The sequence below is a fragment of the Meleagris gallopavo genome, chromosome 12 (assembly GCF_905368555.1).
Source record: "Meleagris gallopavo chromosome 12, MGAL_WU_HG_1.1, whole genome shotgun sequence".
Lineage (NCBI taxonomy): Eukaryota > Metazoa > Chordata > Aves > Galliformes > Phasianidae > Meleagris > Meleagris gallopavo.
The window spans coordinates 5,618,022-5,644,771 of record NC_139415.1 but is presented as its reverse complement, the minus strand read 5'-3'; the positions used below and the strand labels follow the sequence as shown (position 1 = coordinate 5,644,771).

The window sequence follows — 26,750 nt, the reverse complement described above, 5'->3', positions numbered from 1 at the left end:
TTCGTTCCATTCAATTCAAACAGAAGCTGGGGGGGGGGGGGACAATACACAACAGAGAATCCAAGCTCACAAGAACCCATTTTTACAAAGGAAAGAGATACAAATCATCCCACTGAATCAAACAGAATATACTGCCATTTGACATTTATTCCACTTAGCTATTTGAAGATGAGAAGAAGTCTCAATTAGTGACAAAACCTTCAACTTAATGTTGAAATCTAAGTAGTAAGGGCATTATATTTAAACATGTTTTTTCCTCTACGGGAAGTTTTCACTGGCAAGATGCATTGAGAAATCTGTGCCACCAATGCAAACAATCTCTCAACTACAAGAAAACATTACATCAGTGGTTAAGAACATGAACTACAAACAAACACAAACTTCCTTCCAATTAGCTTGTCAACAGCATAAAACATTATGTATAATTATTATTTGCTAATTTCCCATTTCTTTCTCTTATTGAGACCAGGCATCAAAATGTCAAATTGGAATAGATTTCAGACAAGCCATTATTTCCCAATACAAAGCTTTATTTAAAAAAAATAAACAAAAACCACTACCAACAAAAAAACAACCAACAAAAAAACCCTGAGACTACTTTGTTGATCTGACATGGCACTAGACACAATTCTTTGTTTCCATTCAGTTTATGCTTAAACATCTTCTAATCTGTTGATAACAATGTTTTTATTTTCAGAGTTATGTAAATTTGCTACACTTCTTACAGAGTCATGCAACTCATGTAGTCTAATTCCCTTCATAAGGGACAATTTTAGACAACTTCACAGTATGGATACACGATTTCCCCACCTTGCCCTCCCACCCCCTCCCCACTTGCTACATTAGAAGAGCATTTTGTATTACCACCACCAGACAAAAAAGAAGGTTTTAAGGCATCTCTATTAATAGGAAAGGATTTGGGAATAAATTAATGCAACAAAAGGAATGCTGATAGTTCTATCCTTGAACTTTGGTCTCCTGCTAGCAGTCATTTAGTCACCAGCCTGCACAAATATTCTGGAGTGTGCCCTTGTCTCCCCTGTTGGATCTATTCCATCTCATGTGAACAAGCACTAACCAACCATGTTGGTATGGTACATAAGTGCTCCTCTGAAAAAGACAGCTGAAGCCTAGCTGCTGCTCTGCTAACTGCTTAGCTCCTTCTACAAAGAGGAATAACCTCAACAGGAAAGAACAAAGAAAAAACTCTATGTGGATCAGAGCACTCATGATCTTATTCAAGGAACCTGAAAACACCGAAAAGTCCTTCACTCTTGGTTTTACTTTACTTCTGTATTTGGGAAATGAAGTTTTCCATCTTTCACATAGAGCACCATCCTCATATATTCAATTGTTTTTTTCGTTCGGGTTGGTTGGTTTGTGTTTTGGTTGTTAGGTAATTTGAATAGCTGAATGAAGAACTTCAGCTGTAGGGTAAAGTGCTTAAGCTGTAAAAAGTTTTAAAAAATAGAGGTATGGTGGGATAATTAAGAACTAGATTAAAAATACTAGGTAATATTGTAAATAATTTACAGTAGATTTATCACATTTTAGTTAGACTTAGAACAGCCACATTAAATACCTTAAGCAAGCTCTGTTTATGACTTTCACGCTTCCTTTCTTCTTCTTTCCTTGCTGCAACAGATGCCATGCGTCTTTCCTCTTCCTAGAAGACAAAAAAGATAACAATTTTATAAAGCTATGAATTAAAGTTTCAGAAATGAATTAATATTATAAGTTTCATTATGTTGGCATTTAAAATTAAAAATTACGTATTTTAAGAACTAAATATTTTAACAGTAAAACAAAAAATGTTTCTACAAATCAAGAAACAAAAAAATTATCTACTAGATGGAACTACTGAAGATGAATCTATTTATAATTGTATTTGTTCGGCTCTTCAAAAAAACATTAAGTATATGATCAGTAAAACAATAACAAACATTTTGAAATAGGGCAGTATTTTTTGTGATTAGCATGTTTTTTGGTAAGAATGAGTGACAGGATGAGTGGATGTATCTCAATTTATGCCAAAATAATAATTTTATCATGATATACTTCTTAGAAAGGTTAGTTATTCCTCATTCAACATCAGAACTTCAGAAGAATATTTTCAAAATTAACTGTATTACATGAATATTATTTCTTGTCAATATTACTGCCTGTTCACGTTCAAGAAGAAAGTCATTTCCTCCTGAATAATGGAAGTCATATGATAGAAGATATTAAATTCTCCTGGTACAGGAGATATTAAATTTAGTACTGCAATACAACCATATTAGGTTGAATGTTCTCTGTTTACAGAAGTCTAAACATTCTCACAGCACAGTATTTTTAGAACATGCATTTTCCAAGTAACAAAAGAAATGTTCCCTATGAAGTAAAAAGTGTAGAGTTCTTCCAACAAAAATATTTAGTAAGCATACTTAAATTTATTTTCATTTACTTCATATGCCATTTGGGTGTTTCTATTAACGTATCTTCCAAGAACATGAAGTGTTTTGCTTTCCATCAAAATAGAGAGCTCCTGTCCTAGTCTTTTCATTTCCACCTTCCAAAAAGTTACAAGTGAAGAACATCAATAAACAGAGATGAACAGGAAGATACTGATATGACAAAGTTCTGATACAATTCAAATGTACTATGGTTACAGCACTATAAGAACCCCTAAGCACATGGATCACTGTTCTACTGGAAGACAAACTAGAAAAGTAACTTGACACTTGGTATCGTTAATACACACTTAAGAAAACAATTTCCATTTATTACAACAATATATAAATAAACTAGTAAGTACACCTGGTATGTGAACCTATCTGCACACTACCTCTGAAGACTAATGACACACCAGACATTTTGACATCAGTCTGTAAGGCCGCTGAGCTTCAGAACTGTCCTATGACTTCAGCCTAACATACATGTATTAACAAGTGGCCTACCTTAATTGAAATTAAGGAAAGAGATTTCGGGTAAGGTACACTTCTCTTACTCAGCCCTAGGCAACAATCTCCCTAGAACACAAACTGAAAAGCCTAATTTTTTATTTTATTTCTATTTATTTTACACCCTTCCACCCTAGAAGGCTTCTGGCTTTCTGAAGGTTAGTTCTGTTGGCAGACCCATCTGCTGCTGGACTTTTCAGTTCTTCCTAAATAGGGGATTATCAAAAAGTTCAATTAAAAGGGGATTAAAATTTGATTTTTAGCTTTCAAATTTCTTGATTTGATATTGCACTTCTGCTCTTTAACATTGTTAAAAAGGTTTTTTCTTCCTTCCATCTCATTTTCTCTGACAACTTCTAATCTCATCTTCTCTAACAACTTCTGAACACATTGAACACATTAAGTAACTTTAAGTATGTTTACAACTCTGAAATGAAAGTTGTTGTTTGTTTTTTTTTTTTCCTCCAACATTTGATTATATAAAATCTGTATGCAGTAAGAAGAAAAACGTAAACCAGTTTTCCCAACAAGGGACTGGGAGCAGGAATTATCCATCCTATTTGGCAGGAAGCAGCTGGCCAGTCACCATATGCTCAGCTTCAAATTACCTGAATCACTGCTACCTTTAGCACAGGAGAAGGTGAAAGCTGAACAACAAAGTGGCACTAATCTGTAAAAAAATGTGCCTTACAATTTCACCTCCTGTCAGAACAATTTCAGGTTAAGGCAAACATCCACAAACTTCCCTAATGCAATTCTTGCAGCTTCCACAAAAGTCCCTTTCCACTCTATCTTCTACTCCAAAGCCTTCCCTTAATTCAGCATCAAATCCATATTTTATGACACTATCTGCCAGCCATGCAGGTCTGCTGCCCACGCTCAAGTCTGTCCAGTACTTTCCCAAGTCTTATTCTTTGTACTGAGATGAACTAATGCAAATGCTGTTCAGATTTTTTTTCTTTATCAAGAGTTTATCATAATTTGAGACATTTAAAAAGCACTACATCTTTTATGTAGTTGTACAAAACAAGTGAGCTCAAAGAAATAAAACAAACAACAACAACTAACACAGAAAAAACACAAACCAACCTCCCCAAACAACTAGTTCTTCCTCAGTATTTATAAAGGTAGAATGATGGAGAAAACATCTGAATGAAGTTCAAAGGCCAAATCTACTTTTTTTAGAAGTCTATATACATTTCTTGATTAATCTTACAGAACACATGCAATCAATCTCGAAGAAAAAACACACAAAGAACAAACAAAACTCAGACAGCTATAAAACAAAGCCTTTAATAAGCCTGCTACAATTCAGTTTCATTATCACCCACTCCTTCCTTTTAGCTCCAGATCTTTGGAAATTCTTTCCTTCTCCACTTCCCTTTGTTTCCCCTCATTATTCAGCTGCTTTCATCCATAACTTTGTGTCTTTTTGATAGTTGCCAGATGAACTAAAGCTATTTTAAATCCTATCTTCTCCATCTTCTCTTTTTATGTTCAAAATAAATTGTTAGGCTAACAATAATGAATCTTTAAGTAGTTAACAAGCTGCTGACAGCTCTGTCATCCTCCAAAACTTGCCAAGTATCCTTTTGTACTCTTTCCTAAATTCTAATTCCAGACTGTCAGGACCCACTACTGATAAAGGATTTCCAGTACACCTTAGAAAAACTTAAATCCCTGCTGAAGGGTTCAGACAAGCATGCTGGGCATCTGTGGAAGAAGTCAAGGTTTCTACTGCAGTAGCCTGCCAGGAAAGAAAATGTCATCACACTAAGGAGCCTGTTAATCCTATGACCGTAGAAGAAACCAAATCTCTAAGCTCCATGTTAGGGGGATGTTCTTCTAGAAGGTGAAGGTGCCAGATCATTACAAACAGAGTTGGATGTTCTTTTTTCCAGTGCAATCACCTCCATTTACTAGTTCTCCGCTTACTAAGTGGCCAGGGAGTCATCTCCAAGCAGCCACCCAGCAGAAGTCTTGCTTCCTGCAATCCATAAGCCATTAATGAGATTTTGAGGACGCAGATTTACGTTTTCAGCGTGAAGCTACAGCAGTGACAGAATGCCAAAAAGAATAAAACATATTAAAGCTATTACCCTGCAACGTAATTGCCTGGAGCTTGGTCATGGCGATAGCTCCCCCTGCTGCCCATCAGCTCTACCCTAACAGTGATACAGATTCGGGCCAAACTTCTCATTAGCAGCCAGCAACCATTCAAGGGATAACTCACAGCAAAAGCTATCAAGGATCCTGAACAGAGTACACATGAAATGCACGTGTTCTTTTTCACTGCTGCACTATTACTACTCACACAAGTTCGTTCCACTCAGACTCGCAGAAGGCAGACTATTTTGTTGCTGCTATTACATCGTCCACACAGCAAAAGATTCCCATTAAGTTGGTACTTTAGATGCATAATACAAAGCTGGGATTTATCTCCTAGTGTAGACAACAAATAAGTGTTCATAGTTTCATAGTTTATAGTTTATACATATACATACACACTTTTTTTTTTTCCAGATATGTAAAGTCCTAACTTGTTACAGGCAGCTAAGCTCCACTGACATTACCATCAATGATTTCTTGGGTCTGTGTCTCACTGGTTTAAGAGCTTAAAATTTGTTTTCAAAACTGCTTAGTAATGAGATAGCTCAAGCAAACACCAATTTCCTCATGGGAAAATAATTCATGAATTGTCATAATATGACAGAATTCCCTGAATTACAGCAACTCTTCTCCAAGTATTTCTCCAAGAAATACTAGAACAATTAGCTGCAATTCCAGAATATCTGATACTTGCAGCAGATGTGTTTCCCAACAGTCTCCCAAGGCTGTTGCCACCAGAATTCTTCCTCAGATGTCCACTTTTAGCAGAGAATTCTATGGAAAATGCCTGGCACTAAAGAGAGAATGTTCTCTTAAAAGCCAGCTTCAAAGCCTCCTAACAAGCTTTTGAAAATATCATTTATGTTTTATTCTTTCTTAAAATGATTTTCTTGTCCCAGTGAAGCCAGCAAGCAAAAGAAAAGATAAAAGAAGAATAAGAATTGTGTAATTCCCATTTGTCGAGTAGAACTTCTGAAACAGTTAGGGAAGAATACTTTGACAGAACACCCTGGGCCAGCTTTCAGTTCTGTGCAAGACAAAGCAATATTTAAGTCCAAAACAGTCTGGATGCACTTCAGGCAAATGAATGAGAGATCCTATGAATGTATTACCTTAGGTATACTAATCAAGTGAGAAAAATCATGTACCCAATACTGCATGCCCATTCCCCCAGCAGCTTACATTTAATGTAATGCACAGCATCAGCATGCTGTATTACTAGGCAAAATAACTTTTTTGGCATTGTCAGTTGTCTAATTTAATCACAAACCTCATACTACTTGTTATTTTTCTTTAAAAATAGTAATAACAGAAAGATTCCTAAGTCCTATGATTATCTGGGCAACACAGTTTCTATTGGAAAAAGCTTACAGCACCATCTACATTGAGAAAAGATTTAAAAACATTTTCTTCAGGCTCAAAAACCAGAAGGCAAATAAAAAGGATGCAAACCACACTTTTTTTACAAGTAGTTTTATGAGCAGCACAACTGCTGAAGCCTGGTTTTCTATGGCTTTTTGTCTTCTAGGTTGATCCTCTTATGTTTAACAAGGTGTGAACTCAGATTAAGTTTTTCCCAAGGTTGTGCATTTCTAATAGCCTTTTCCCACATGGATCCTATAGAGCCTACAAAGGGATTAGAGCTTTTCCTACAGGTTTGCCATCACTGACTTCTATCAGGATCTGTCTCTTCTCAACTAGGAGAAGAAGAAAAAAAGGCATTTTCTTTATTTCACTCACATTTCTGAAATAATACTGAGAAAGCAGTCTTTTGAAAAGCAAAGCAATTAGCTAATAAATTCACAGAAGGAAAGAAACCTACCTAAAGAATTCCTGGGGGGGAAGTAGTAGTTTAGATACTGGTAGTGAAACTCAAATGTCCCAAAGCAGTTCATTTTTAGAATTCATGTTTTCCACATACTTGTTTTACCTTACATCATAATCAGCTCTTTTTCATATTTGCAGCGTATTGGCTACAGGTCAAGTGTATATATGGTAAAACAATAGCCACAATTTTTAATGCAGTTGTACAAAGCAAATGAGCATTTAAAATAAGGCATATGTATCAGCACCTGGTCAGAAAAGGTAATGCCAATACCACTGCTTGTTAAGCAGGTTACATTTGTTACAGAATTATAGACTCATTTGGGTTGGAAAACACCAGCAAGATCATCACGTCCAACCATCAACCTGACATCCCAAGGTCACTGAACTAGACCATGTCCCTTAGTGCCACTGTCTTGCTGTTTGGGTTTATGTTATAATAAGGTTGTGAAAACTGCTTCTCTTCTAAGCAAAGAAGAATTAGCATGAGTATTCTTACAGTAGGAAACAAATGGATGTCTTAATGGTAAGCTCCCTGCAGTGTTTTCCGTTCATCCTCTACCTCACTGTGTATTTTCAAGAAGTCTGAAGGAACTTAGCTGTCTTCATGTCCTCTCTTCCTTTATCAAGGTTACTTGAACTTTACCAATAGATTCAGAAATGAAAGGGGAGAGAAGGTTAGGCATGGAAAGGAGAAAAGCAGATACACAGTGTGATCACCAGGTTTCCTTGGAATGGCAGACTAAGTAGAATTTTTAGATGAAAGAATATAAATAATGCCAGTTTTAGTGTAAACAGAATACTGCTCTCATTGGAAGGAATATTTTTCAGCTATACATCAAACCAGTAAAGACGACACAGAGAGTTCTAACAAAATGCTTTGCAGTTTCTCAATGGCAATTGGTCACACGATATCTACTAATGACAAGTTTAAATGTTTATTTTAAACATGTTATAAATGAAATACCTTACATAGTACTGTGCAAAATGAAAGAAGTTTTAAATATCAGAATGTCTATGGACCATTCAATTAAATTGAACAGTGAATTAGTGAAACCACTGTTACTATTGTTTCCCCTATATATACACACACAAAGCCCTACATTTTACTCCTAAATTTAAGAAACTAGTAAATTTGATGAAAACATAAATTTCTTACTGTGATTCTCTTCATATCTAGCTGTCGGAGCTGCATCATATGATGGAGAACAGTGTGTTTGTACCATGTCTCCTGAGCTATTGGATTGCCATCAAGGGTGATATCTGACAAAGATGAGGAATCAGCAAGGCACAGAATATCCTCAAAACTGTAACCAAAAAAGTTTAAAGTTTTAATGCCACAGAGTATGAATAATTAAGAGATGGAAGATTTTATTTCTTAAGGATAGAATCAATATTAATGGTTACCTTTACTCAAAAAGAAAAAAGCACCAGTAAAATAGGATGCCTATGAAAAGTAACACATATATTAGCCATTAAAACCAGCATGAAGACAACACAAAATGCAAGAAAAAAAGACAAGTACAAAAACTCCAAGAATGATCCTGGGTGTTTGCAACATCATTAAACACTGAAAGAAAAGCTGTGAAAACATGATATCTTTAAAATATTGTTCTGAGTTCTACAGAACCCTACAGTCCACAAACACCAGCAAGTTGGCTTTTTAAGACACTAGACACAGTTTCCTGACAAAAATAACTGGCCTGTGTAAAATGTATTTAGACACATACAGCCCCTATCTTGTTCCTGTTACCAAAGATGAAAGGTGCAAAGAAAGCAGCTGACCCAAATAAACAGTGTTCCTAAGCAGAGAATTACTTAAATTTGAGAAGAAAGTTGGAATTTTGTTAGTGTTTTTTAAACCTTCCACTCAAAAACACTGCTGTGCTTTGAATTTCTCAGCACACCAGAACATTCATTCAACAGCTAAAACAGACGTGCCTGCTTCATCATGCTCTTAACTCCCTTAATTAGCAGCTTGATTTTAGAGCAAAACAGTCATGCAGAAGATCTACCTTTTTATATATTTGCAAGCACACATAACAAAACTAGAGCTTCAGGAATTCAACTTCAAAAACTTGATATGCTACACTTATTGCACTGTAAGCCCAATCCAAAAGCACACGAAGCTTTAATGCCAAGTGAGTTACTCACTTTACTACTGAACATCTGCCTGCTTCCCAGCATGCAGACAGTGTCAAATGGTGACCACTCTGTGGGAATGAGAGGCTGCTGGCAGTGCTCTCTCCAGCCTCTGTTCACAGTAAAGGAGTCTGTGACCTGCTCAAGTAACACAAAACAGCTGTGGATGATGCCATTTCAGACCGACTCGGTCAACCATCTCCCTGAGTGGAATGTCTGCTCCTTTTCCCAAAAGTCCTCCTCCTCAAGTCCCACCCAACCAGCACTTCTGTTTCCTTCTTCCTTCCCAGATGAATTTATCTCTGCTAAAATAGCAGTTTCAGTACCACACACACACACACACAAAAAAAAAAAAAAAAAAAAAAAGTGAATTTGGGCTAACTTACCAAAAAATATTTCCTTACAGTGTTTTCAGATTCACCAAGTTGTCAGTTTGACTGTGCACAAAAGTTATGAGCACTACATTCAATTCTTCCCTCTGTCAGAGCTGATACAAACCCACTTTTTCTACCTTATATAAGAATGTGGCTCGGACTAAGCAGCACAGTATTGTGGAGTGATGCATGCTCAATCTCCCCCAGTGTATGCATTCATATTTATACAGTTAGTAGGCACAAACAGGACAAAGCAGCACTGCTCTTCTAATACAGCCTGCTTAGTGGGGAAAACAGCTGCTCCTTCCCTGTATGTTTCCATCAGCAATGCATTGATGATCAAGCACATTCTGCAAAGAGCTCTGGGGAAGGCAGACTTGCTACCCAACACACTTACTATAGTCTGGCAGAACACCTAAGATGGAATTGCACATTCAAAAAACGTTCAAAATAGAAAACCTGGTTTTTCCATGTTCCTAATCACTATGCCACTGATGAAGACAGATGTTACCACAGCCAGCCTTTCATTCTTGTTGTATTGCTTTCATTCAATTTTAACAATGTATTTATAATGTTTTCACTCAACATTCCTCATTTCACTGAGGAAAGTAATTTTTTCCTGTTTTGGTTAGGTTAAGAACATCTCTTCCCTCAGGTTTCCAATTCAGTAATCAATTGAAGAAAAACAATTATAAGCTCTTTGAGCTGGGATCCTGTTTTCCCATGTGGCCATATAACATACTTCACTAAGTTTAAGAACCAACATGGCACTGACCTGGAGAACACTTCAATGGGGAAAATACATATTTTGTTCCTACAATTAAAAAATGGTTTCTGCTTGGAGGTTCTCCACACATCTATGGATAAATCAATTACAACATCTGTGTAACTGATTGTCTAAAGCAAGAATCAGTTGTATAAGCACAGCTGTTCCTAGCAAATACAATTTTAGAATTACCATGTGGCACATAATAAACCCAGGTAAATAAGAGAAAAAAATACTCAAAAGCATTTCAAAGGGTTGTAGTAAAGTTCAGAGGTAGCACAGCAACTCACTGCTATTATGGTCGTGTTTACTTTCAGTCAGTTTAACAGTATTAAGTCAAGTATCATATACACAGATGGGTCAAGAATATAATCTTATACTTAATCATTTTTCCTGTGGGGAGATATATCTGCTACATATTTAAAAATGAAGAACTGAAGAGGTTTTTTAGCTTCCAGAACTGCTGAATCCAATGGAATGTCTCTTCTAAAAACAAAAACAAACAAAACAAAAAAACAAAAAAACTAAAACAAACAAACAAAACAACCACAAACAAAAGCTACAAGCAATATATATATATTTATATATATATGTGTAGATCTAGATAAGTATTTTGTTAAGTCTGTTAAAGAGCTAACCAGATTACAGTAGTCTGCCTGACAGTAAGATTTTATTTTTATATCTAATGTAACTAAAAGTTAAACCTAAATAGATATTTGCACAAATATTTGAATTATCTCCAGCTTTTATGAAAGGCAACACTAGATTTAACAACAGTTCAGCTGAAACCCCAATGAATAAGTGAGAAAGTATTAATAAGTAAGCTACCAATTACATGAAGTTCAATAAATCTAGTCAAAGAATGCACACAAACAGCAAAATACTGCATAAACAGCAACGTAGGAAAGCTGTGTGAAATGTACCAAGTACATAAAGCATACAGAAATTCCACTGACTGCAGTGATGCTCCCTCATGGCACAGGAGCCAGCTACTGCAGTCCCCTCATTGTTCTTGCCAGGCTAAGACATTTTTCAGAAAAACAGAAACAAAAGGCATGTTCCAAGGCCAGAAATTACATAAGCAAAGCAAAATGCTAACTCTTTCTCTTTATTATGTCAAGCTAAAAAAAAAAAGAAATAAAGGGGCAGTTAAGGGAAGAACATACTAACTGTTCCTGCAAGCTCATCTCTAATTTTGTTTAAATACTTAAACCCCAGGAGTATTTAGGGATATCCTCTGTATGGGTACTTTAAAAGCCTAAAGAACACATACAAGTAGGTTGGAACTGTCTACAGAAAACATAATGCAGGTCAAATGAAAATATTCAAGTAGCTCTTACAATAAAAGCTCATATTAAGTATAACATCTTACAGAGAAAATGAGTATCACAATAGCATGCTATTTTCAGTAATTAGAAGGTGAGGCATCTTTCCCTGTCTAAAATTAAATTATTTTATTCAAAGCAACAAAGAAGGCTGGTGATGATTAAAGCATAAAAGTAAGCACATATCTAACTGGAGATAAAAGCGAAACAAGTGTGCCTATACTGCTATCATTGCTTATTTTTATATTAGCACAAATGCAACGTCAAAAATACATGAATACAAAATACGTTGTAGACTAACTTCTCTATTTATACCAAAATGCACTTAGTTACTTGAAACAATAGACTCTGCTTTGAAAGTTCAGTGATTCTGTTTCTGTTCTCTGGTTTGAAAGAGAAACCAGCAGGAATATACCCTTCAAACCTGATTAACTTATGGACAAGAAAAATATAAGCATGATCTTACCTAATACTCATGAGCAGAATCTGACTCAGCAGTTTGTATAACTCTATAAACATAGTGATGTAGCTTTACCAGATATGTAGTTTAACAGTAAAACAATATAATTACAGAACTATTTCTAATTTCCAGCATCATCAGAAAGAAAATGATCATATTTAAGTTCAAAACCTAAGTTTTGAAGGAGGATCCCCATTCAAATGCAAATGATTAAAATAAGTTATGTTTAAAGTAGAAAATGCACAATGGCTTGATTATGCTCATACATTGGAAAAATAAAAACCACAAGCTGCATTCATCGAGTTTAAATTTTAATGAAATACAGCTCCAAGAGGATGCTTCAAATTACTTATAGGAAACCAAGTATTAATTCCCCTTACCTAGATATATTGTTGAAGCTGAGGAACAGACGCTGGAGACGGGGCAAAGTATCCACATCTTTCTAGAAGGAAAGATACAGGCATAAATTCAGTAGCTGAAGGATAACATCTTTTGACCCTTTCTACTTTGCCTGATGAAATACTTGCATTTCTATATACTATAACCTTGCTGTAACATTGATTTCTGTCGAACGTGCAGATCCATTTCTCCCTAATGCAGACTGCAAGGGAGTGTTTCAGTGCAGATATCTACTCTGCAGAACAAGCTGCATCACTTGCAAAGCAAATGATATTAAAGGAAAGAGGATGAGGCTGCTGCTGGTTTCTGAACAAGCTTTTGGGAAAGAAGCCAAGATGCTGTCTCAGCATTTAAGCAGCAGGATAAATAAGGTGTTTAAAAAAAAAAAAAAAAAAAAAAAAGACCATGCAGCAATAAGGTTGTTGAAGTGCAGTGCTGCAGTGCAATCAGCACTACCTAGCAGCAGTAGCTGCTCTAAACAAAAATAATCTGAAGGACTCTGTCACCTTTACAATTTTATAAAAAGGAACATGTTTTCAGAATGAGTAATCATGAATTTAATGTACTGTATAATAGAACTTTGTAGAAAATGTTAAAATAGCTCAAAATTTTGCTAAGAGGAAATACATCAAGCATGACTGAAGTTTATTTATGTAATAAAAAAAATCCATAATGGCCAGACAGCACAGTTTGCAGTGATTCATGTACCATTCAGACTGTAGACCAAAAACCATCAGTTTTAAGTGTGTGTCTCCTTATCCTACAAAGGAACATACTCCAGCTTGTGATCAATGGACACCAAACCATTACCCACAGCACACTGAAGTGGCACAGGGCTCATCACCTTGATTCCAGCCACAAATCAAACCTTCAGCTCTCCCTCCCCCTGCCTGATCTGCTACATTGCTATATAGCATTCCATCCAATTAAAAGGAAAACAAAAAACAAAGGAAAGGAAAAAAAAAAAAAAAAAAAAGCCCACAAACCACCACCAAAACTAGAATTACTAGAATTAAACCAGGGTAACAACATTTATATTTTAAATTATACCCCAAATAAGTTACATCCCTGAATAGAACATCATCTTCTGAAACACTGCTTAGCTGAGCTACAGAAATTACGATCTGTTTCAAGAAGCAAAGTTGTATGGAAGAAGAGTCCTTGAATTTGCATGTTAGAACCAAAAAGGGTCAGAATACTTTTGTCCAGAAGAACCATCAAGATCTACCAAGACTTTTACTGCTACAAGTAATTGCATTTGTACAAAACAGCAGCAAAAACCAAACCGTTATTTCCAACATCAAGTTGTAAAATCAAGCATTGTAAGAAAATAACACAAACAGAAGAGTATGGGATAATCTAAGCTTTGACAAACTTGAAATGCTGATATACTTTCAATAAGTTATAGTAATAGTGTACTCCTGGAAGAAAGGAAGGAAAAAACGAAGGAAAGGTGAGAGGGGGAGGAAGAGAGAAAGATGTTTTGTTTCTTACTATAGCAGAGACTTGATTATGACGAAGGTTGAGCTCCGTGAGTGAATCCAGTCCATTAAGATTCTCTACAGTGGACAGAAGGTTTCTGGCAAGGTTTAACACTCTCAGTTCACTCAAATGGTTGATGTTTTCTATTTTAGAGATCTATGAAAGAGGTATAAACACATACACCATGTTGTATCTAGATACACGTACTTCATACATCATTTTAAATAGATACAGATTAAAAAAGCAACTTAGTAGTGTGCTTATGTATGTTACTAACCATAAATAGTTGAACATCACCTACAGTCTGCTGGAGATTGAGTACTAGTATTCACATCAGTAATATTTTTCTAGGCAAGCAGCAGTAAAATCAGTCAACACTCCCTACTTACCATCTGAAGTTAGGTTATTTCAGCTGCATTGTTTTAAGGCAGCAACCTTTAAGACATGCAGTTAAGACACCACTGTTAGGATCATATGATGCCAAAATGGGGGAATTGTGTGCACAGCCGATCCTTAATTTTACCACAAAGGCACTCAAGACACACATCTGAATCTGGTAGTACTTTTACTGCGAGACTTACATGGCATTGTACCTCCATATTATCACAGAAATCTGTACTAATTTTGTTCCACGACTTAAAAAGTCAGCAGCAGCCACACAGCTACGCACAAGCTCTACAGGCAAGCTTTCCAGCAGGTCATGAGGACAAAAACCTGCTGTGAGTCAGGAGCGAGTAGCTGCAACTCTCTGGAGAAGAACAAAGTTATTCTCGCACTGGAACTTGTAAGGCAGTTTTGCAAGCAAATAATTGTTGGACTTGGGGAAATTACTCAAATAAAAATCAGAAAATAGCAGCATCACTCATTTGGATACAAGGCACACTTGCTCAAAAGCCCTCAGCAATTCCTTGCCAACTCACGGCTACCTGTGATCAGAAAATGGAAGGTTCAAACACGACTAAACTACAGAAAGAAGTCAGCTGCTCTGCATTTGTATGTATAAAATAAGGCATTAGGAATTAAAACAGGTGATATTCAAAGAATAATAATAATCAAGAGAATAACAATAGCTACTGCCTCTTAAATCTGTTACTTCTGGAGATGCAATATCTTTTAAAAAGATATTAATTATTACTCTTCTGACATAATCTGGCTTTTTTATTTCCTGCTGTCCTTATTTCTCAGTGATGTACTCCATGACCCCTATCCAGGTACTCGTTTCTCACAGTGGTCTGAAAACTGTTCTCCAGAACTTACCCAGACATTTATGTAGGATTTGCATACAGTGAAGTATCACAGAGATGATATCAGCTGCCACTGCACACAGGGACATTTGTATCACATTCTTACGCTAACCCACGTTCTACAGCAGAAAGAAGGCAGCAGGTTTTCCTGTGGAGAAGATTGGCTTTCCACAGCACAAGGCTGTGCATCCAACACTTGGTAGCTTTAAGGACTTTACAACTATGACAAATTCCCTTTCCACACCCACAATGGCCTGTTCTACCTGCAGGACCACTGGAGCCCCCTGTAACACCCATACCCAGCCATGCTGCCCCTCCTCAAAACTGCCAACAGCAATTAGATGGAAGCAAGCAACATAGAGACCGGTGTCATACAGCTCCCCAGTGATACCAAGCTTTCTGCTGATACAGATCAGTACAAACGTGACTGTGCCAATTTCCAGAACTTGCAACCCCTGGAATGGGAGAAGATGTAAGGCAGCTGGTATTGAACAGTCTGAGAGTACGTCATGGACAATAGTCATACAAACAAACCATATGCACATAGGCATCTAACTGTATGATGTATGACCTGAATATACTGCTGTAAAAAGTATTGTGGCAACTTTTCCCCATAAAAAGTACAGAAAAGTAGATAGCAGTAACTAAATGACATTAAATCCTTTTTTGATTCAACTGCTAATTAAACAAATAGGCTCTGTTTATGCGTATGACATTGCAGAAAAAAAGGGGGCGGGACACAAAATATTAAAGCTAAGGAACAGAGACACTATTGTCTATAACAATATATTTAGACTGAAATATTTGTACAAGCACAGCCAAGAGCAGATGGTGAGCATGAAGAGCACAGACCCCTGCAGATGCCTGTGGAGCCAGGATTACAGCATGTTACAATGCAGAATATCAATCCTGGCATTTTATTGCTATCTCTAGGACTATGATTTCATCAACAGTTACAGTGATGCTGTCTGTTGCTTTGCTCAGCTCTAAGTCTGACTCTACTGGCCTTTCTCTATTTTCAATCATGCACACATCCATGAGTCCATCAGTTTTTGTTATGCCCTGTGCATTAGCTAAGAAGCAGTACCAACTCTTTCTAGAAGATCACAATATTTCTTTCAGCAAAAAAAAAAAAAGAACTGCTATACACACTTTCAACTATTAAATACATTTGAATTAGGACTACTATTAGGCATTATCAGGATATATAAGATGTATTATTAGACATTTTAGGCACTTTTTAGATTTTTCTAAAGAAATCCATATCTAGAGGGGGGTGGGGGAAGAGGAGTTGCCTTCCACTCCTCACTTCCACGCCCCTCCCCCCCGCTTAACCTGCATCCTCAAGGTTTAGGCCAGCAAAGTACAAGGGCTGCTCCAAAAGTAACGCCTCCTATTTTGTTATGTTGGCCCACCATGTCAAAGGCAGATGCTGGCATATGGCAGTAGAAGCTGAACTTTCCTACCTGTATTCTATTACATGTTCTTGCCTTGCGATGGATGGCAGCAGAGGGGCAGTCTGACAAAGTGACATCTGACATGGAAGTGTATGTGAAGCAAAGAGATGGGACTGAATTCCTCCATGAGGAAAAAATGCACTCACTGATGTTAACTGACGCTTCCTGAAGGTTCATGGAGACCAAGCAGTGGATGTGAGCACAGTGAGGCAGTGAGTGCTGCATTTCAGCAGCACTGACAGTAGGTCACCTCCACAGGTGCAGATATTCACAAGCACAGCGTGCTGGCTCTAATTCAGTACTGGCAAAAATGCACAGCTAATGGTGATGCCTATGTTGAAAAAGAGTGTTTTGTAGCTAAGAATTTTCTTAACCAAATGGTGTTATTCTGCTCTTTGTATCAGTAGCAGTTTTTTCATAGAAATAAATAGGAGGCCCCATTTGCCAAGCAACATGCATAAGTCACAAAATTTAAAATGACAAAAAAAAAAAAAGATTTTTTTTTTTTAAGTATTTAGAGAAATAAATTTCATTCTAAACATAGTTAGCCAAGTTCTGCCTTCATTAGAACCTTGTGAAATTCAATCAAACTACTTCACTGGAAGACAGAATAAAGTTCGTATCAACTCTAAAATAAAAAAGAAAGGTTTTAAAAGGCATTTATATAGAACATACAACATTTATGTTGTTTATCTTGACAGAAAAGATGGTCATCAAGCACGATTCTTTCCAAAGACCATTCAGATTGAGTTTGAAAGTACAGTATTTAGAAACCAAATGTTTATTTAAAAATTAAATAGAAATTGCAGTGTTAAGTATACACTGCACACAATGGCACACAGAGTCTCTGAATCACAAAGTTCATGGTGTTCACACCAGTGTGATAGCTGTTGTACAACTGCAGGTTCTACACCGAAATTAAAGTAGATGGCATGAAGTTGCTGTGTCTGCTTACAAGTTTTTACTGTGTAGTCTTAAGAGCCTTGCAAAATCACAAAGGAAAACAAGCAAAGAAGAATGACATGACACAGGAACTGGCATTTTGTCCTTTTTGTAAAGATGCATTACATTAGGTATTACACTGTATTTTTTATTAACCTTATTTTGCACCTTTATTATAGGAAAGCATTTTCTGCATCTAAAGGCTTGAGAGGTTCAGCATTAAACATTGTGGAATACTACATCTCAGGGCTTTAAAGCACATCCAGTTCCCATTGAATTTCTCGCTTGGCAGCAGCGAAGTCTCTAAGATCAGACCAAACCATATTAGCCAAAATATTCTGCACCCAAATAAATCAAAGTATTTTCCAAGAAATTTTCCTCTGTTTTTCCTCACCTCCAATCTCTTGAAAACGTTACAGTCTTAAAAGTTTCACAATCTGCATTCCATCTATGGGATTGACTTATACCCAAAAAATGAAGGAAAGAGAGACTAAGAATAAATCAGGAATGCAGCTTTGCTCTTAACTGTTACTACTCCATCAACAAGAAGAAATTGTGTCTATCTAGACTTTAATACTATTAAAAAAAAAAAATATTGATCATCTGTGTTATGCCTCAAAAAATTAACCAAAATACTCTTAAAAAAAGAAACCAACAAAACAAAACACTGAAATGCTGTGAACAACCTTTACTTTCAGACAGTTTCAGAACAGATGAATAGAAGCAATCAGAGCACACTGCCAAGGAAACGCCCTGAAGACCAACAGACTTGCTGTCTAGTGCCATCAAATGTATGGGATTTATATACATCAAAACCACAGAAACACTTCTATCCTAATCCCAAACACTGAGTGCCTTTCAGTGAGTGCAGTAATAGGATGTTGATACAGCGCTCTGCAGGTTAATCCCACAGCACTTTCCACTCATTCAACAGGGAGGCTTTTTGTGGCTTTACAAGGGACATTTTAGCCATGTATTTGTAACTTCTCTTTACTTTTTTTGCAGTTGTTGTTATTATTATATATTTTTAATACCAGCTGAGCTCCAAGGGAACTCTGGAGATCCTCTGGCCCAGCCCCTGCCTACTGCCTGCTCAGCCTCATGTGCTGCCAGCCTCTCCTCTTCAACACACCTGTGACTCTTTGCTAGAGCCACTCTATCTTCCTCCCCTCCCTCCATAGCTATGAGAAAAGATGCTAGCAGTGATCCACCACAGCAGTGTCATCAGATCTACCTGGAATGAAAACCATTCTGACAAAGGAAAACTGCTATCCATAACTGGTTTTGATTGTAAAACTGACCATATTTACAATGGATTTACTTTCAACCTTCCTGTGAGAACTGGGCAGGGCGTAACACCACAAGCCATCCAAGGAAACAGACATATAAATGCCTAGTTAATATAATGCAAATCATACTTTCTATTATTTTCATATAGACAGTAAGCAAGACAGGCTGTTTCTGCACTGTTGCTTCTCATTACTCTCAATTGAATCAAAGAAAAAAAATCTTGTATGTTGGAGGGAGAACACCATGTCAACAGACATGGACTGATCAGAGTCCATTGTTTTGAGCTATGCATCATTCACTTTTGATTCTACTGATCTGCTGTAGAAATTGTTATGTTCTGGAATACATCTTTCCATATTCTCAAATCCAATTCTGTAGATTAATTGGGTTCTTGAGAAACCTGATATGAAGAAGTGTAAGAAGCACCCAAAATCTCAATGAAATAACAAGAGAGATCACCTACTCATTAATAAACACGTAAACAACAACAACCAAACCAAGACACTACCGTTGTACAGTGTTATGAAAAAAAATCAGCATTTCCTTACGTATTCATTATACCTTCAAAAATAACTAATATATCTGTATGGCAGAGTGGTGTCTGAAATTATGAGTTCCTCAGTTAAAGGAGAAAGGAGTATTGATATCAAAACTTGCCTAACTACAAGCTAGAAAGGAACAGAAAATAATCCATTAATGGAAGAGAAGTTGAAGCCTTCATTTGGTCCGTTCACGAAGAATGCACTAACACTACACTGTGCCTCTGGCACACTGCCTGCACACTATTGGATTAATGGTGCTACTCACAGAAACCACAAAGTTACTGCATCACATATAACAGAGACTCATTAAAGTGCTAACTCTTTCTTTTTTTCCTACAGCATTTTAATTCCTCACTGTGAAGCAATGATATAATAAAGAACACACACAGAAACCATAAGAAGTCAAAACTGTCAGAAGAAGAATCTAGGAAAAAAAAAAAAAAACAAAAAGAAAAAGAAAAAAAAAAATCACACATTGGTCTTGTTCACAATAACCACGCTGTTAAACAGCTCAATTACAGAACATTCTGTATCACACGTGTTTCAGATTTATTTTACAGAAGAATACTCAATCTGGCTTGCCCTTATATACACCCTGTGCTGTTTCTGACAGAATCATTAGTAACCTCTCTCTTATATGTTCCAGAGCTGAAGCTTTGAGCATCACAAACAGAAGCACTGCACAGTCTCAAACTGAATAATCTGAAAGGACACTGAGCGACTTAAGTCCATTCAGAAGCCTAAACAAGGAGTTTGGACTCCTGCTTTTCTCTCATACAGACTCAAGTCCTTTACAGGTACATATGTGATCTTGATTCATGAGAAAAACAGAAGAAACAATGCAATGACCAATAAGAACTTAAATTCTTTTACGACTTTCTGACTGGTTTACTTTTAACCACTCACACGAGATGACTGCTCCATTGGCAAAAGCAAATGCTGCCAGGCTTAGCTTACTCAGCATTAGAACCTGTAACTTTCCAAATGCACAATGCTCCAAGCATCAGTCTCAGCTGACACCGAGAATCAAGCTGATATCATTATCTGATTTCCGGGAAGCTGCAAGATTTGCCACCAATTCTCTTTCAAAAAGCAACGGACATCAGAAATGCATCATCTATATAAGATAACTTGATTAATCAAGTTATTGTACTGTACCTGATTTCCGTGAAGATCCAAAACATCAAGATTTTTTAGGTTCTCCAGGTTTGAGATCTTCTTTATTCTGAAATATTTCAATAATGACAGCAATTGTTTTTATAAGATTAAAAGTACCTTACATTTTCAAGCTAATTTTCAATTACATTTTCAAGCTAAAACTTAGCTGTTTGCTCCTGCCTACTGATAGGAACAGAAAAGCAGAGTTCTCAACTCTCTAAAATGAATAAATAAGCCTTAGATTGCCACTTTCCTCTCTGATCATCAATAGTGGCAATCTGCACTATCAATCTTCCTGGAAGATTCTTTCCAGGGAAAGATTCATTGCACTACTAGAAAACAAAGTCAACATACAACCTATGCAAAAGGTAAGAAATACTATTACTGGCAAAAGGCTCTTCTCAAACCTGTTTAAAGCAAAACTGTAGTGACAAGTTTTAAGATTTTGTTACAAGAATAAAACAAATCCAACAGCCCTGCTGGTACTTCCTAGACAATACAGGTCTCTGCATTTGGCCTAATTTCTTCTCCACCTGTACAGCTTCACCATCTCACCATGACAACGCCCTTCTGTCCTGTCCCATTTTCTCAGATGCCAAGCCCAGGTTGCTGAAGCATCAGCAGCACCATCTGCTGGTTGGCTACATTAAACATCTCACGCATTACGTATTTGCTTCAAAAATTAAAAACCATGCACAGTAGCAGTAGAAAATAGTCTCTTGTAGCAACTCTGCCTTATGTGGCTTATGGCAAGTATATCTCCTCCTGTCTGTCTCCAAATTATACCTCTATGAAAGCAAACTATACAGAAGTCACTGTAGCTAATTTTGGAAAATAACTCCTTATAGCAATTTAGTTATTGCTCCCACAACCAAAAATTTGCAATAAACAAAATGAATATCTATAGGTGATATTTCAGCTATAAAAGCCAAAAACTCCAGTAAAATACTGTACTATTAGAAGTTACCAAAATTCTCCAACTAGCATTTCACTGATAAGGAAAAGAAAAAGATCACTCTCCATTGGTTTATGTTTTGAAGTGAATGATGCATACACAGCTGAAAGATGAAGGCCAAGAAGCGCTGGTGACAGATTGGCTGCAACTCTCCTACAGCCAATGACCAGGGAGACACCCAGCACAGCAGCTGCAATGAACTGGCAAGGCAATGAACAGCACATGCTAGCAAGTCTAATTCCTGCCTTCTTCTGAGCACAGTGAAGTTATAATGTACACAGAGCTAAATGGCTCTTGGGAATGCTCATCTCAATCTATATTTTTTCTTGAGCTATTTTTTTTCCTTACTAGATAGCTTGCTATTATTAGACACCATTTAACAGGAGTGCACCCACTGGTCTCACAGCCAACATCACAAGCTGAAAACCCTGTAATGAATGCAATGATAGATTACAGACACTATGCCATAACAAAGTAGGCTGCTTAAAGCCAGTTATTTTTATTTTACCTGTTCTTCCCCAGAAGAAGAACTCTCAAGGATCTCAGAGTTGAAAGCCCACTTATTTCCTCTATCTGGTTATCATACAAATCTAAGAAAACAAGGTGCTGCAGGTTGGAAATATTCTGGATCCGGGTTATAAAGTTATGCTGGAAATTCAAAAGGCGAAGGTGATCTTCTCCATCAATAACTGGGCACACTGTCAGCTTCTGCCTGCAACAATAACAAAAAGCATCTTATGAAGGTAACTAATTTGTAATCGACCTTCTACTAACCCACTCCAACTGAACTGAGAAAAGGGCATTATCTTGATTAAGAGGCTTGCTAATTTAGACAACTATAGAATAGGAAAGTAACTCCTTAATGTAGAAAAATATAAACATATAGCAGAAGTCCTTTCTAGATTTTCTTAAAACCTCTTCTTCAAATCAGAGATTTCCCTGTTACATGGAAATTACTTGAAGAATTCACACTGTGACCACACTACAATTTCAGCAGATACAGCATGCCAATGCGCCATTCAGACCCCACATAAGGAGCCTGTTGAGGTCAGATTTCAAAGCACACCAAGTTTATGTGCTTTTTTACATTACAGAACTTCACATTTGAAGTATAAACGCATGAAATGTTAGGAGTTACTTTGAAAGCTAAAAGATAGAGGAAATGATGCTGATAACAGCCATTCTCACAGCAGGATTATCTCCAACAGACATCCTACTGACCGCACAGAACTTTTTTCTGACTACATAAACATCACCAATAAATAAAAATAAATAAATAAAAATGTGCACACACATTCACACAATTATTTACAATTGAATGTGGTTTTCACATATAGCTTTTTTTGTTGTCCTGGTTAAGGAAACAAAGACACTCTACAGTTAATGCATCAGATTACAATTAATGGAGACATAGGCCTCAACTCTGTAGATTTCTTGCATGACTTTGAGTCCAGCTTTTAAAGTAGCTCCTTAGTTTAAAATAAAAAACCCTACCTGCCTTAGATTATTTTACCTGCCTATATATCCATACCTGCTGTATGGATATATGTGCCATCACTGAATTTTTACCACAAGGAAACTCACACAGAACATCTCAATGGAACACAGGTCCTCTCTAAAAGAGGAAACAAAGAACAAGAAAAGCAGCCCGCCCTCCCCACACCTACCATCACCACAGAGGCACTGCTGGAACACTCATCCCCTGAGACCAGCAGACACAAGAGCAGCAAGCTGCTGAGCCCGGACTCCACTCCCTGCTCACCTTTCCAGGGTGAGTCTGTCCGAGTTCAGTATTTTTTCCTCAGCAGAACGTTGCAAGACAGGAAATGTTATTGATGAACTGCTCCCAAAATTTGTGCTATCTATCAGAAAATCATCAAAAGAATGCATGAACAACCACAAATTAATTTCATTAACTACCACTAATGGTTACTTCTTGCTAAAAGAATTACATGGTACATGAAATGCATTTTGCCTGCACTCAGGAGTCTGGCCCACCAGTTTTCTTTTCTGCCATTTTTAGTTTACAGATACATCCCTCTTGCAAACCTACATCCACTGAGCTCACATGTGACAGGGTTTGTGGGTTTTTTTGTTTTGTTTTTTTTGTTTGTTTTTTGTTTTTTTTTTAATATTTTGTGGTAAGCAGACAGTTTGTAGAAGCTTTTGTTTTAATCAGAATTACCCAATGCTGTCCTAAGGTAAGACTGCATACTAGTTTCACAATTCCAATATCTGAACTTAACGAGGATGCTATCTATACTAAGAACAACCATAATGACACAGATCAAATACATGTCGATCCAATTAAGATCTAAAGCACTGAAACACAGGAGCAGTCCCACTGAGCCAGAAACAAATGTGGATTCTTTCACACATGAGTGCATGCACTACCTAGTTGTAACTGCTTCATGCTTCACACCGTTACCAAGGAAAAACCAGACAACCTTTCTAAACACGTTTACAAAATAACCAACTCTATTCATTTTGTTAATACAAGAAGAAAGAGGGAAAATGACCAAAAATACTCAAAAAAAAAAAACAAAAGCAAAACCAGTATGGCAAGCTTTAGCTTATTTAGAGAACAATCCACTGAAAGATACTGGTCAAAAACAGATCACTGTGCATGTGTGCTATCACAAGAACACACAGTCATCATCCATGTTTGCACTTTTTTTTAAAGAATACATTAATGGGAAAAAACACAAATTCTTCACTAAGTAAGAATTAATTTCTTTACTTCTACAGAGAGCAACTTCCTTGTTATGTAGAACACATAAGTAGTAAAAATAGCTAAATAAGTATAAAGGTTTGTTCATGCTTAATTTGATTTAGAAGCTTTTCAGTGCTACCTTCTAACTTTTCATTAGTAGCTGCTCTAACAAACCACTGTATAAGAATCAATATTCTCTACATATCCTTCAAAGTGAAATGAATTGCTAAAGAATAAAAAAAAATTGAGACTTAAAAATAATCAATCAGCATTGTTGCTAAAGTTACAGACTTGCGCCTCAGGTTTTAAAGCCAACAAACACAAGGAATTAAAGAAGACATTTTTTACTTTGTATGTCGTAACAGATCCCTACATTGTCCTTTTGTTACAGAAAGGTATGTAAGAAGCCTATGTTTAAATGCCTTCATTTAAACATGGAAGATATTACTAGCAGTTTCCTGACAACGATCTCTTAATACACCATGGGAACAGGAGATGATACGTGCTATGCAATTATACAGTCCATCAGCCAGAAGAATCATCTTACAAGCCATGACTGTTCAAATTAAATGCCTAGTACAAATAATAATAAGTAAATAAATACAAGGCTGGTGAGAACTTTACACTCTTACCTGAAGCATGTGAACTAATACTGTGACTGCTTTGTCGAGATCTGGGTTTTGCATGTATAGAAGAGTCCCCAAATCCAGATAAAGAGCCTGTGCTTTGCTTGAACTCTAAACCAGAAAGCTCTGTCAGAGTGGATGGCACTGGAAGATACAGCTGCTTATTGCGCACCAAAGGGCTCAACACTCTTGGGTCTCCTGTGGGGCAAACAAAACAAAACTTTGTAATAGAATAAACTGCACAACAGCCCTAAAAATCAACCCACTCTGAACAGCTGTTGGTCTTTATTATCTACTGGGATGAATAAAGAACTCCCATATACAGATATCTCATTGCCAACAGAGCCAAACTACCTCCAATCCCAGCCCACCACTGTTTTTATATGACAGGCAAGCAGCAGTAGTACAGGTGTATGTCAGAGTTCTTCCAGGCTTCACCAGTTAACAGTGATGCCACCAAATACCTCGCTTTTCAAAGCCAGGAGAGGAAAAACATCTCTTCACAACTTAGAATCAGATTTTGCCTATACACATTAAAACACTAGACATCCAACAAGAGGTTATGATTGAGAACCGTGTGGCTTCGGGGGCAGAGGAATTGAGTGAGGCACTCACAAATATTGCGGCTCTGTAGGTGCTCCATAGGCAGAAAGAGCAAAACAAACAAACAAACAACAAAAAAAAAACCAATGAGCAAAGCCACCTGCACTAGGGAGGAGGAGAGGTAGGATTTTCAGGATATAATGCACTCAGTTAGGAAAAGCAGTCACATATGAAAGCCAGTAACATTTTTCTACTCATAATAAAGCCTTTCTTTACTGTTTAGCTCATAAGAAGAAATTTAAAAGCCTTTCCCTCCCCCCCCTCAAAAAAAAAGAAAAAAACAAACAAAAAGCCTCCTGAGCATCACCTTGCCTTCCTGAATAGTTTTTTTCCAGGTCGTGCTGCAAAAGTCTGTTGTGGAGAGACGGCGGTTCTTTACTTATCTTGAAGTCAAACTACAACAAAATGCATGAGAGAAACACTGAGGTCTTCAAAGGCAAACAGTGTCCTCAAACAGACAAGCACAGCCTTAGAAACAAATACAATTCTCACGAAACAAAGGGGAAAAAACCACACACACTGCCCTAAAAGACCACTGCAACCAAGGGAGGAGGAGGGGTACAGAAGGAAGCATAACAGGTCACACACTGACTTTATGGCAGGCTGTGGGATAGCCCAGCAGCTTCACTCCACGCATCCTCACTAAATACATCACGAGAAGGCTATCAGCTACACGAGGCAGTGAATTAAAAACCAACAGCCACTGCTGAAAAGGCGATCCCCACCCGAAAGCACAGACATGTGGCACAGAAACGTGGCACACAACTGTACGAATCCACCTATCTACTGAAGAAAGAAAACAGCAATTACTGGCTTGGTTTTACTGGGTATCGCAGATGTCTGGATCAGCAGCTGGAGCCCGCAGCTACCGGCCTGAGCACGGGAAGAGAAAAAAGACAGCATTACGCTCATCCCAAAACGTGCATCGATACAGCGGGCTTATTGAACTTCCAAGGACGGCACATCCAGCACAGCAGCAGGAGCTGCACTCGGCACCGCGCTGAGGAACGCCTTTGTGCCACAGCGGGAAACAAACCCGAGTCACACTCACACGTCCACGCACAGCGGGCCGTGACAGGCGGAGCTCTTCGGTCACGCACTGAGGAGAAACCGCCGCCACCGCGCACCACCCGATCGCCCCGCGCTGCCGCCGCCGCCGCCGCCCTCACGGTGGCACCTACCGGGCCGGGCGCGGCCCGCGAGCCCCTGCCGGGCCGGCACTTGCTGGGCACCATGGCCACCCGCCTCCCTCGGGCCGGCCGCCGCCCCTGTCGGAAATCGCTCCGCCGTTACCGCGGCAACGGCCGCTTCCGGGGAGGCGGGCTGAGGGAGGCAGCGCCCGGCTCTCCACCCCGCCCGTCCTCAGCGCTCCCGCGCAGCGCCGCGCGCTCAGGGCG

At 37.8% G+C, this 26,750-nt stretch overlaps 1 protein-coding gene across 3 annotated transcripts in view; it reads right to left on the bottom strand.

Moving 5' to 3' along the window:
- The window catches only part of LRRC49 (leucine rich repeat containing 49), a 41,954-nt gene that overhangs the window by 14,625 nt on the left and 579 nt on the right, over positions 1-26,750 (bottom strand). Inside the window, exons 1-11 of one of the 3 annotated variants that reach the window (XM_085233990.1) lie at positions 26,535-26,716; positions 26,164-26,226; positions 25,661-25,748; positions 24,757-24,948; positions 23,174-23,273; positions 21,920-22,123; positions 20,457-20,523; positions 13,836-13,979; positions 12,323-12,384; positions 8,035-8,182; positions 1,583-1,666 (exon numbers count right to left, since the gene is read on the bottom strand). In XM_085233990.1, the coding sequence (XP_085090116.1) occupies positions 1,583-1,666; positions 8,035-8,182; positions 12,323-12,384; positions 13,836-13,979; positions 20,457-20,523; positions 21,920-22,123; positions 23,174-23,273; positions 24,757-24,948; positions 25,661-25,748; positions 26,164-26,226; positions 26,535-26,588 (1,206 nt within the window). In that variant the 5' untranslated portion in view covers positions 26,589-26,716. Of the gene's footprint in view, positions 1-1,582; positions 1,667-8,034; positions 8,183-12,322; positions 12,385-13,835; positions 13,980-20,456; positions 20,524-21,919; positions 22,124-23,173; positions 23,274-24,756; positions 24,949-25,660; positions 25,749-26,163; positions 26,227-26,534; positions 26,717-26,750 lie in introns of those variants that run through there. The other 2 variants (XM_085233991.1, XM_085233992.1) reach the window with 2 other exon arrangements.